A 13,196-nucleotide genomic window follows, 5' to 3' on the forward strand; every position below is an offset into this window, starting at 1 on the left:
AACGACAGCATGAAGTTTTGAACAGAATTCTACATTAACTAGTTATCTGGTAAAAACAGGAGTTTTGGGATTCTTGCTGCTAAATCAAAAAAGTCAGCGATCAAATAATTCCCTCATCATGTTTCCATCCGCAGGAAGATACTTCCAATGTAAGTGTTCCGAACTGCTATTACAGTGGCCCTGACAACGCTTATTCTGTTGCTGACGTAAAATACACGTCATCGGGTGTGACGGCCAATCTCACCTTCAACAAGACCAGTCTCAAAGCCTACGAGAAATCAATGTTACCCATCAGTAGTCTTCGTGTGGAGGTGAAATATCACAACAACCATATGCTGCAATTTAAGGTAATGCGGAATCTCTCTGAGTTTGTATTGTTCCACTGGTCAAAATGGTGTCATTTCCAGAAATAATGTTTCTAGTCAATTTTGTATTATATGGATAATGTTCTGTCATCCAAATAAGTTGCTCCTTTTAAGCTAATAGCTTTTGTTGCTCTGAGTCTTGAATCAACTCATACAAACTTATAGGACACAGAAAACCTGAAGAAAAATCTCTTAAAGCTGGCTAAAAAGTCAACCAAAAAGATGAAATCCATTTACTGTACATAAAAATACACTTAAATCAATATATTTAAATAATTAAATGAGTCATTCCTGGTCCAAAATAAAATCTTAAGGTTCTTCTTTTCCTGACCCAAATGTTTTGAAGGAATTTGAGAGAGAATACATATTGAAAGAAAGCACGTATCTCAGCAAATTTACTGAAGCATTTTCAGTCAGTCAATTTTCTTACCGTTGTTGGTAAGAAACAATTGAACAATTGTTCAATTCCCTGACTCGGAGTCTTCCACTCTGTAGATAATTTCTATCAATCAGTAGGAATACAAATAAATGCTTTCACTGTTTTTACCTGGAATTCTTGAAAATGTAACTTGCTAGTGTATGCATATTCCGTGGACACTGAAATGAATTATTTTTCCATGCATAGATATATGATTATGCGAATGAAAGATATGAGGTGCCGATAGCGCTAAATCTTCCCAAGTCCCCAGAGAGCACAGTTGAGAATCGGCTTTACGACGTAATGATTCAGGACAAACCATTTGGCATCCAGGTTCGGCGCAGAAGCACAGGGACAGTGATGTAAGCCATGCTCATTTAATTTCATGTTTTAACGTCATTTTACTAATTTATTTTTCATTTAATTTTTCATTTAATTTTTAAATATTATTTATTTGACTAATTTTTCTTTTATTTTTGCATTTAATCTAATCTAATTTCCTTTCCTAAATATTTCATTTCTTCATTTCTTCACTCACCTTTTCTTTCATCTCTTCTCCTTTGTCCTTTTCCTTCTTCTCCTGCCACGACGTTTCATCATCCAGTATGTTCTAAATGCAATGAGACAAGTTTTTGTGTCCGTCTTATAAAACAACCCCATCTGTCAAATACTAAACTCTGCCCCAGTGGCCATCGCCTGACCTTTGCATAAGTACGCGAATATTAACCCAGAGGATGGAGATGTGACCTCAACAAGACCCTATTTTTTCCCCGAATTGGCTAAGGTGTTTCCCTGCCACCTCATACTTCGATACAGGTTAGAAGTCCTGGGCAGCATATTCAAGTACAAAGCTGGATGTTTCCAAACACCAATTTTTGTGCAGTTCCCAAGTAGCACAACAATTTTCTGCACTTTTTAATATTTTCTTTAGCATTGTTTAAGAAGGGGTTTTGTGCATCTGTTTGCTTGTTCTTTTGTCTTACTATTTTCTTTAAAGCAATCAAAATTTAATTGCAAGCTGAGTTCCTTTTTGCCAACCAGAGTAAATTATTCATTCCATAATTCAGCCTCCCACGTCCATGGCAGTCATTGGAAGAACAGTCAGATTGTGACTTGGTTTCAGAGAAAAGCTATTTACACCTTTTTTGATTGTCAACAAAATCTGCACAAAAACCCCACCATTAAGCTAAAAAAGTCCTAAAGTTGTTTACGTTTTCTTGCTAACCATAATAGTTTTATTCTAACTTTTGTGAATAATGAGATTTTTAGAGAAAGAGAGTCGGCCTCGAAAGGTTGAACACCAGCGACGCCCAGTGATGTGATTGCCATCATTTTGTTCTGTTTTCCTCTGTTTCAGCTGGGATTCTCAGCTACCAACTTTCACCTTCAGCGACATGTTCATTCAGATTTCTACTCGTTTAGCTTCCCAATATTTGTACGGCTTCGGGGAAACCGAACACACGAAGTTTCGACGTGACATGAACTGGCACACCTGGGGAATGCTCTCCAGGGACCAGCCTCCTGGAGTAAGTGTGAAAAAAAAGTAAATCCACATTTTGCTGTCTTTTCGGGAATTTCTGCTTTTTGCCTTGTATCAAGGGGTGTTGATGGGCTGTGGAGATAGAAAGTCTCCAGAGTGGGGCAGCCCCCGGTATCGGCACTGTCTGGGGGATGCGGGATGGCCAGCAGCCCTGCCGAGGACTCGGGGTCCTGGTGGGCAAGAAGCTGGACGTGAGCCGGCAACGTGCGCTCGCAGCCCAGAAGCCAATGGTGTCCTAGGCTGCCCCCAAAGCCGCGTGGCCAGCAGGGCGAGGGAGGGGGTTCTGCCCCTCTGCCCCGCTCTGGGCAGACCCCCCTGCAGTGCTGCGTCCAGCTCCGGAGCCCTCGGCACAGGAGAGACACGGACCTGCTGGAGCGGGGCCAGAGGAGGCCGCAGCCACGCCCCGAGGGCTGGAACAGCTCTGCTGGGAGGACAGGCTGGGAGAGCTGGAGGGGCTCAGCCTGGAGCAGAGAAGGCTCCGGGGAGACCTTCCTGCAGCGGCCAGGACTCCAAATGGGGCTGAGGAGAAAGACGGGGACAGACTTTTTAGCAGGGCCTGTAGCGATAGGACAAGGAGTAAGGGTTTTGAACTCAAAGAGGGTAGATATAAGGAAGAGATTTTTGACAATGATGGTGGTGAAACACTGGCCCAGGTTGCCCAGAGAGGTGGTGGATGCCCCATCCCTGGGAACACCCCAGGTCAGGCTGGACGGGGCTCTGAGCACCCTGCTCTGGGTGAAGATGTCCTTGCTCACTGCGGGGGGTTGGACTGGGTGGCCTTGAAGGGCTCCTTTCAGCCCAAAGCTTCGATGATTCTGTGATTCTATGATCTGTCCTCCTGGGTCAGACCTAGGAAAAGTCCTACAACTTTGGGATTGAATTAGGACTTACAGTGTCAAAAGAAAAAAAAATTATGTTTCAGCACACCCGTGTATTGGTTTTTGCATAACACAAATATTGACAGTTTACATGGGATTAATCATGGAATAGCAGTACTTTATTATAGCTGTAGTTTGAACAGTTGAAATATTTTAAGTAAATGAAAAATAAGAGAAAGTCACCAGCTTGTCTTAATGATAAAGGCTACCTGGAAATATTTGAAAAGAAGAAAAAATTTTCTCCTAGAGAATGATTTCATATCAGCAATTTTTAAAGCTCTAAATACATTTTCTTCCCTCCCTGCTTTGAGCAATCGGGAACAGATCGACCTCAAAATTTGAAGCTGGAAATGGTTGCTGCTTGTCAACACTTACCCTGAGATGTTCAACAGGCGACATTCTTCTGCCTGACAGTCGTGTATCTGATAATGTATTAACCTTGTTATTTAAAATGGATAATTTATTGGTAGCTGCAAATAAGGGAATGCTTACGATGTCTTCCTAATAGAAAATACTTTATTTCTTTTGCAGTACAAGTTGAATTCATATGGTTTCCAGCCGTTCTACATGAGTCTTGAAGAAGATGGCAACGCCCATGGAGTTCTCTTGCTTAATAGCAATGCAATGGGTAAAACAAAAAACCCTTCATCTTCTCAACGTGTTTTACTTCAATGTTCAGTTTTTGCCTTACCCAGGCATTTGTTGCCTTCTTGCACCGCCTCTGTTTTTCAGACGTGACCTTCCAGCCCACGCCTGCTCTGACGTATCGCACAATTGGGGGAATTCTGGACTTTTACATGGTTTTGGGCCCAACACCAGAGCTCATCGTGCAGCAATACACCGCGGTATGATTCTCCTATTGCAAAGTCAAAGTGGTTTGGGTTTCTTGTTGGTTTGGTGGTTTGCTTTGCTTTTTTTGGGTTTTCGGGAGTTTTTTGGTTGCTTTTTTATTTTTTGTGTTTGGTGTTGGGGTTTTTTTAGTTTTTTATTTTGCTTTGTTCTGTTTTCACATATTTGCAATAAGTATTCTTTCTTTTTCATTTTTAGCTGGTTGGACGACCAGTCATGCCACCCTACTGGGCACTAGGATTCCAGTTATGCCGCTACGGATATGAAAATGACACCGAAATTGCCAAGTTGGTGGAAGACATGAAAGCAGCCAGAATACCCTACGTACGTTGAGAGCCGTTAAAGCTTGTGATGGCGCTTGAATTTCTGGCTTCAGGGTATTGTGTAATTTAAAACAGTAGAAGAAATGCTACGATTAATGGCATAGTTCAACTTTTCCATGCACTTTACAGGAAATCACAAGGGAGACAAAATAAAGCAACTTCATTTGCATTATGTGTTGTTCTGTGCTGAGAAATCTACTTTTTGTCGTGGGTTGTTTTTGGAAAAGTTGCAAAAGCTTTAGACCTAACAAAATTATACCTAAACTAAGCATGACTTTCATTTTACAGTTAATTAACATCAAATTATTTCAGTATGGAGCAATGGATTCCGTTGTTTCTGGGCAGTGTGTAGTAACACGTATGCAGGCAGTGTGTATATTGACATATATTTATACATACGCGCAAATCCAGGGGTGGTTTTTTGCTTGCATATATGGATTTCTACCCTCACAGTAAATGCGGTGCTGGAGGCTGAATTTCAGACTGGATAGGTTGTGGAAGTGTGTTCAGCTGATAATCTGAGCTTTAAGCTGCAGCCGATTTCAGTTTTACATTTTTTAAAAAAGCCAGTAGTTTGCCTAATTTTGCAAATGGGTGACAAACTTGATGATAGGTGATGTCATTCGGGAAATGACTAAAAAACTCCACTTTATTGTAATTTTTTTGTGTGAACTGTAGGATGTCCAGTATGCAGACATTGATTACATGGAACGGCAATTGGATTTCACCCTTAACCCACGCTTCACTGGATTACCAGCTCTAATTAATAAAATACATGAAGAAGGAATGAGGTTTATTCTAATTCTAGTGAGTGTTGAATTCTGGTTTTAAATTACAGTATGCCGCTGCAGAATACAGAATGCACTTAACAGCATTTCTGCATTTGTCTTTTGAACATAAAAGTAAAATTGTATTACCTTTAATTTTAGGATCCAGCCATATCTGGTAATGAAACCGATTATCCTGCCTTCACAAGAGGTTTGGAGAAGGATGTCTTCATAAAATGGCCCAATACCAATGACATTATCTATGCAAAGGTGCTGTTCTTAAAAAGCTGGTTATTTTATCCAAATAAGCATCATGGCAGGTTAGATGTTGGGGAGAAGACTTCTAATATCACGTACATTCCCAAATTAGTTGACACAGAGTGTTACAAATGGAAATGTCTTCAGTTTGCATTGCCATTGGAATATGTAACAGCAAAGCTTTATTGCTGTTGATGCTAATTTTTTATCCAGTTTAATTTGATTATTTTAACATCTCCTTTCTCCTACTAGGTCTGGCCAGATCTTCCCAATGTAGAAGTTAATAACACACTTGATTGGGAAACCCAAGTGGAGGTAAATGTTGATATCTTTTGGTGACGTAGAGCGAGAAGAGCAACATTTTCACGTTTATATCTGTGAACTGGCTGATAAAATTTACTCTAAGGAGTTGGATGCAGAAAGTGACCAGTTGTTCTACTGGAACATCAAAAAAACCTGAATAACATCAGAATAAGTTGCAGAAACTGTCCCCCCCTTTCTGCCAGAACATCTGAAAACTGTAGCGAAGCCATGAATTTTTTAAGAACAAATTCCAATATTTTAATAGTGGGATGCATTCAGTCCTGTGTCTATGCCATATTTATTTATTTTGCTACTACTTTTACAGCTCTACCGAGCATATGTAGCTTTTCCAGATTTCTTCCGCAATTCCACAACTGAATGGTGGATGAGAGAAATTGCTGAAGTCTACACCAATCCACACAACGCATCGAAAAGCTTGAAGTTCGATGGCCTATGGATTGTAAGTGTAAAAAATTATTTTTTTTCTGAGACATTTCTGTGTCTTTTTATCCTAAGATTGGTTATTAACACCTGAAGACTCAACAATGTTCTGGTGCCTCCAAGGAAGGAAGGCTACAGATGTTTCATGCTAAATAACGTGAATGGTCTCCCTAAGTTTCAAAATCCTTGGGTGGTGAAACCCTGGCCCAGGCTGCCCAGAGAGGTGGTCGATGCCCCATCCCTGGAAACACCCCAGGTCAGGCTGGACGGGGCTCTGAGCAACCTCTAGTTGAAGATGTCCCTGCTCACTGCAGGGGGGTTGGACTAGATGGCTTTTAAGGGCCCCTTCCAACCCAAACTATTCGGTGGTTCGATGATCAACAACATCAATATTTGTTCTATTTTTTTGCCTGTTAAAAATCTTCCTTTCTCAAATCTTCATCATTTACTTTTGACCCACCTAATGGCTCTTTTTCATTGTTGTTCTGTAAGTTCCTAAAACTTCACCCCCCCAGTGAGAGACTATGACTTTTACCTCTGTTACTTCTGTGAGGGCAAAATGAGATAAATGACAGTTTTGGCTTGCTTCTTAAATGAAGTGGACTTGCAATAGCTGTGGAATCTATTAAATATTATTATATTCCTACAGAAAATCCCCAAACGTCTAGAAACCCATTTATATTAACCCACAAGTACTATATATATATATAATAGTTGGTATTTTCCTGTACTCCAACTCTACTGTACTGCTGCAACCAGAGGACCACAGGCAATGAGAACAAGAGCCATCATTACCAAGTTTGGAGTTTTTAGTAATTTACGTATCTGTAGCTGTATTTCCTGTATTGATTTCAATTTTACAGAGAAGAAAACATACCCTTTTCAGGAAATATGATTGACAAATAAGAAGTTCTTAAAACTGAAGCCTTTGCCTTCTATTTATCTCTATGAATTTGATTCTTTACTCTCTGGAAAATGAGATGTTCAGAATCTGTTTATGAAGAGAATTGCTCATGAGAAAAATTTATCTATTGTTGTTTTATACTGATTAAAAAAGAAATGCAATGGGTGGTCCTGAAAATGTGAGTTTTCCTGTTCATTTCATTTACTTGGTCAGCCCACTGACAAAGACAATTTAGTATTAAGGGCACAAACTAAAATAGCCAAAAGGAACTAGTTGCCCAAATTTAAGAGAAACTTGTTCATCTGGCATTTTGCTTTACATTTTCAGGACATGAACGAACCTGCAAGCTTCGTTAACGGTGCTGTTGGTGGCTGTAGAAATGAACAGCTAAACTTTCCACCATACGTACCCCGTAAGTCTAATCACTGCTGTAAAAAATCTAAATATTTTGGGTCACTGTGGTTTGTATAGAACTTCTTACACACAAGATGCGGCATAAATGCCTAAAATTAGGTAGTCAAATCCATAACTGAAACCATAACAGAACATCCCCCCATTTTTTCAGATGATCAATACTCTTAACTGCAGTTTTGTTGGTAAAAAAGTGACCACGTAGCAATTTTGAAAATTAAGATTTTTTTTTGCTAGATTTTGCTGTCTGTTTTCTACCTAGGTAATTTGCTTTGGATGTGGTCGAGGCTATGGCTTTCAGGGTTTTCCAGTTTTCCCAGATAAAAAATGACTAAAACTTTCAAAAATATCCTTCTGCCTCCTCCGATTAGTAGTTACTTACGTGTAAAATTATTGGGCCTATTTTGAGGAATGGTCTTGAAATACTCTTCTTAGCACGGCTTTACTTGAGTACTGGTGTAGAGTAGGATTCATTGGCAATAACTCACTAATGCTTGATTAGAATACTTCCATTGCTTCCTGATGTGTTTAAATATAATTTCTCAGGAAGTGGAGTATTCAGAAATAGACTTTTCCCCCTCAAATTTTCTGTGTATGTGGCTGCTATGGTAATATTTACAGTGATTTGCGATATTTTCTGAGTTAGGACATATTCCGTTTACCCTTTGATCCTCTCCAGTAAGAGCATCTATAACTGAGTTACTATTTTTCTTGCAGACCCAGATACTCACACAGGCGTATCAGGAATTTCAGAATTTCCTAAATTTCTGAAGTGGAGTTTCAGCATTTCTGAAATTTCTGAAATCTAACCTCAGAAAACCTAAAATGTTGTTTTCATTAAAATAAAATAAATGACCATGTAAATACTTAAAAGGAAGTGAACGTCAATCAAGATGATGCAAATTAAAAAAACAAAAGTAACTTGTTAAAATTATTATTGGATGTAAAGTGTTAAAATACGAGTGTCTTCACTCCCTTTCCAACAGAGTTAGGATTTAGATCAGAGGGATTGATTTTCAAAACGCTCTGCATGGAAGGTCAGCAATATCTCCCAGATGGTTCTCCAGTCAGTCACTACGATGTCCACAACCTTTATGGATGGTCACAAACAAAACCTACCCTCGAGTAAGTTGCATTTTTTTCACTTTCTGAAATACGTTACAAATTAATATTTAGTGTCTATTTTCTCATGAACAAGCGTTTCACCAGTTTATTTACCAGAAATAGCTTTTTTCCTCATAATTTTTTTTTTTCATCTGAGTATCTTCAGTTCTTCAATTCAAAGTGAATAATTACAGACAAAAACCCCTCACCCCCAAAACACTCTTTTGTCTCTTACAAGACAAAGTTGAGAACAATTCTGAACACTTGGGTTAATCAATCAAAAGCAATTAGTCAGTGATAGTCTCAAGCGCTTAGAGTAATTCAAGTCCACAAAAATGTTTGTTTCCACCTATTTCAAAGATAACCCGGTTTATTTATAGCGTAGATTTTCTTTTGGCCTTACATTAAGGGAGGGAAAATGAGTCTAGATTTTAAAATACAGGCTATAATACAGCCATTCTTGAGTGAATATCATCAAACTATATTAAATGGTGCTGAAAAGGGAAAAATTACTTCTGAAATGTATGTAAATCATGTGCCTAGATTTTCCTTCTAAGAAATTTTTTTATCAGTTTCAAGGCAAATTTTATGATATATTTCATACTGAATCTTATTGTAGCCATTTCTAACAATTTCTGAGGTAACGACAATAAATGAATGTTTCATTTCCAGTTTAATGCACAAGCAAGGACAGTGTATTGTTACAGATGGTCCCCATCACCCGTAACATTTATATGAGCACAAATAAAGAAAAAAACAAGTCTACTTGACTTTTTGACTGAGGGGATGTTACATTCAGCAATATGTCATCGCATCGCTTGAAGCTGAGGCTGACAAGTCAGGAAGGACATAATAATAATACTTTTATTAGGAGCCAAATCTAAAGGAATTTGGTTATTGTAAGTAGGCAGCAACTGAACACGGAGGGGAGTATTATCATTGGTTCCGAATATCAAGTCTGTAAAGAAATATTTTCTTCTGTTTTAAAGAGGCACTATAAGATATTATATCAATTATATTATATCATACTATATTATATTACATTACAATAGTGTTTATTATAATACATTATATACTATGCGACATTCTCATGTATTCTCATATATTATATTGCAATATATTACGTTTTATTATATATAGTATATTAAAATATATATCGCAAAGACATAAGACACTAGAAGACTTACCGTGTATCTTAGAAGAAATCATTGCACTGCATTAGTCTAGTTTCATTACTAAGGGAATTTAAGTGAATAGTATGTTTTCGCAGGAATTCTAGTGCCACAAAAGCTGCAAATCATGGTGGAGGTACCAAGAGAGCAAAGCGATTTCATCAGTGAAGGGCTTTAACTAGCATTTCAGTTTAATGTATTTTTGTGTATCTTTAGAGATTACAGGGGAATTGTCCTAACGAATCAGACAGCTAATGCCCACAACGTAAATCAACAACATATGTTTTTGCAAAAAAATGTCAGAATCATCATCAGAGAAATTAAGAAGCATAAATTCTTCCTGACCCAGTTAATTTTATTTTTTTACTTCAGTTTTTGGCTTTTCTTGACTTCCTGACTTTGACTTTAAACATTTTTTGGACTTGGTTACCATGGTGATCAAGACTTTTTAAAGGAAATGAAATATATTCTGTATTATTTGAGGAATGTGCAAGAAGAGAAAATAAAGAAAATTAAATTCCCTTCAACACCATTCTTGAAGAGTTATTAACCCCTGGCCTAAATCATGCACCCCTTTTGCTTATGGAAAAGCCACATAGAATCAGACCAAAAGGTTTGTTCACGCCGAGACATGTCCTGTCAAGTGGTTCTTCTTCACTGTGAGACCCATTCCCGCTCTGAGATGAAAAGATCAATTTAATAGGTCCATTTGTAGACAAATCCATGCTGGCTATTTCAAATAATCTTACTTCCCTTGCAATGATTACAGAGCAAAGGCTTATTTTTTGTTCCAATACCCTTTTGGTAACTAACGCTATGCTGAGAGGTCTAATATTCCCAGTGCTTCTGGTTTTACCCTTATTGTTGCCTTGGTCTGAATTTTGTTAGGATGCTATTTAACCGTTGCTGAAATTTTTCCGGTATTGCAATAATGGTCTAACATGCCCTGGAGAGATCATGTAACCCTTAAAAATATGTAAGTTGTGCTACTCCTCTGTCTTCCCATAAAGTTATTAGCCTTAACTGGAAATCCTTAATTCAGCGCCTCCTCACTTTACCAATTCATTTTCTAACGACGGGTTGGTTGACACTTAATTCTTAGTTTCTGCAGATGTGTGGATCATAGTGAATTCCCGTAAAAACCATATCTTGGTTGGGCTTACGGCTGCTCGTGCACACACGGACAGCACAGCAGTGCTTTCCTACAGAAATATAAACCGCCAATTTTATTTTTGGAGTCGTGCGCAAGATCTTTTGCAATTACGTTAGTTCTCATCCTGTTGGTTTCTTCTCCCGTGTGAAATCCCAGTGCCTTGCGGAATATCACAAAGGAGCGAGGAATTGTTGTCACCCGTTCAACCTACCCCAGCAGCGGAAAGTGGTCAGGACATTGGCTGGGGGACAACACCGCAGCCTGGAATCAGCTCGATAAATCCATCATTGGTACATTGACACAACCTATAACCAATTTATTGCACATTTCTGCTTGGTTCCCTTCCTAATAATCACACTTTTCTAGCCAAAATGGGCTACTCCGTTGAGTGATCAGAATTTACAGCCAATTTCTTCTTGACCTTTTTTTTTCTTCTTATCACCTCTTAAGGAAGACTTTACGGTTTCTATAGGAATTGGGTTTGATTGCATGGGTTTGAGCATCACATTGTCCTCAAATTCATCCCCTGTCACCTTCCTGTCATTCTATCCCTGTGTTGTCCAAAATCTGCTGATTTGTTTCTTCAGAACCAGCTTACCTGGGGGAATTCAGGAAATTCTTTTCTTTTTCTCATCCTGAGTTGTATGATCTACACAACCCCCACTATACCGAACAGAAAAGCACAGTTGTTATTATTGAATCTTTTTTTTTTTCCTTGCAGGTATGATGGAGTTTAGTCTCTTTGGAATATCTTATGTAAGTTCCTGATTACTGTCCTATATTTCAGTTATCTTTATTAACAAAAATGTATGGTATTGCCATCGGATTTTTATTTTTTTATTTTCAGACAGGAGCAGATATCTGCGGCTTCTTCAGAGACTCGGAATACGAGCTGTGTGCTCGATGGATGGAGCTGGGTGCCTTTTACCCGTACTCAAGGAATCACAATGGGAAAGGAGCCAAGGTAGGTGCCTTCCACGTTTGCTTTGACCACGTTTTTTTATTTCAGATATTTTCCCCATTTCCTACATTTTTTTATTCCCCATATATACCATTTTTATGTAAACACACCACATCCACAGGAAGAAAATAGTTATTTTCCATGTGTTCCAGTTCCACTTAAACATACCACCTCTACAAGACTAAAATAGTGTTTTTTTTGTTCATTTAGACAGTTTTTATTTAAACATACCACACTAAGTGCTATATTTATATACTAAAATATTTACTTTCAAGGCTATACACATTTAAAGGGGCAAAATTGACCTTAGTATTATAATCCCTAATTATTTGTAATTTTCCAGTAAATTAGAAAAGGAGAAAATGAGATTCCTGAGTATCTAAAATTCCTGAACTTTGCCCACTTCCTGCTATAAAATATCATATTTCTTCTAGGAATCAATCAAAATAACTGTCTAAATGCAAAGGACTGTATTATAGGATGCTGTAAACCAAAATAACTGGGAAAATAGTAATAAGGGAAACAGCATTTTTATCCTTGTTAGAACTTCAGGTCAGGCAGAGCAGAGCTATTTGTCCCTCGTTAAAGAACAGAGAAATAAATAAATGTACTCTAAATTAGAGGATGACAAGGAATTTGCAAGGCTTCACCCGGATCTCCTCGGCTGTGTCAATTCCGAGGTATTTTGAGTCATTTGACAACGACTGCCACTAAATTCCATGAATTTATGGGTGACGTAGAAGATGAAAAAAAGAGGCGGATCACGAGGTTTTTTCCCCCACCTCTTCCCATTAAAACCACCCAGTTTGAATAACGAGAGACCCTTTTCTCTTGTTTAGAGGCAAGATCCTGTTGCCTGGAATTCAACATTTGAAGACATTTCTAGGAAAGTGCTAACTATAAGATACACCCTCTTGCCCTATTTGTACACATTAATGTACGAAGCCAACGCTCACGGCAGCACCGTGGTCCGCCCTCTGCTCCATGAGTAAGTGTGGTCCTTCCTTCTCCGCTGCGGTGGGTCGACCTTGGCTGGATGCCGGGTGCCCACCAAAGCTGCTCCGTCGCTCCGTCGCTCCATCACTCCATCGCTCCCCTCCTCAGCTGGACAGGGCAGAGAAAAAATACGACGAGAAGCTCGTGGGTGGAGATAAGGACAGGGAGAGATTGGGCAGCGACTGCCGTCACGGGCAAAACAGGCTCGGCTTGGGGAAAATGAATTTAATTTACTACCAATCAAAGCAGAGTAGAGTAATGAGAACTAAACCCGAATCTTAAAATCCCTTCCCTGCACCCCTCGCTTCTTCCCGGCTCAACATCACTCCCGATTTCTCTCCCTCCTCCCCCCG

At 38.9% G+C, this 13,196-nt stretch overlaps 1 protein-coding gene across 1 annotated transcript in view; it reads left to right on the forward strand.

Annotated features, from left to right (window-relative positions):
* Positions 1 to 12,839, forward strand: part of LOC104626271 (maltase-glucoamylase, intestinal-like) — a gene marked incomplete at its 5' end in the record, with an annotated part of 15,994 nt that extends 3,155 nt beyond the window's left edge. Inside the window, 16 exons of the mRNA XM_010294149.1 lie at positions 135 to 347; positions 991 to 1,145; positions 2,141 to 2,309; positions 3,733 to 3,829; positions 3,934 to 4,046; positions 4,249 to 4,374; positions 5,052 to 5,180; positions 5,303 to 5,410; positions 5,651 to 5,713; positions 6,027 to 6,161; positions 7,374 to 7,458; positions 8,444 to 8,582; positions 11,043 to 11,176; positions 11,608 to 11,642; positions 11,734 to 11,850; positions 12,687 to 12,839. Of these exons, the coding sequence (XP_010292451.1) occupies positions 135 to 347; positions 991 to 1,145; positions 2,141 to 2,309; positions 3,733 to 3,829; positions 3,934 to 4,046; positions 4,249 to 4,374; positions 5,052 to 5,180; positions 5,303 to 5,410; positions 5,651 to 5,713; positions 6,027 to 6,161; positions 7,374 to 7,458; positions 8,444 to 8,582; positions 11,043 to 11,176; positions 11,608 to 11,642; positions 11,734 to 11,850; positions 12,687 to 12,839 (1,971 nt within the window). The remainder of the gene's footprint in view (positions 1 to 134; positions 348 to 990; positions 1,146 to 2,140; positions 2,310 to 3,732; positions 3,830 to 3,933; positions 4,047 to 4,248; positions 4,375 to 5,051; positions 5,181 to 5,302; positions 5,411 to 5,650; positions 5,714 to 6,026; positions 6,162 to 7,373; positions 7,459 to 8,443; positions 8,583 to 11,042; positions 11,177 to 11,607; positions 11,643 to 11,733; positions 11,851 to 12,686) is intronic.
* Positions 12,840 to 13,196: the final 357 nt, after the last annotated feature.

Source organism: Phaethon lepturus, unplaced genomic scaffold, assembly GCF_000687285.1.
Source record: "Phaethon lepturus isolate BGI_N335 unplaced genomic scaffold, ASM68728v1 scaffold38059, whole genome shotgun sequence".
NCBI lineage: Eukaryota > Metazoa > Chordata > Aves > Phaethontiformes > Phaethontidae > Phaethon > Phaethon lepturus.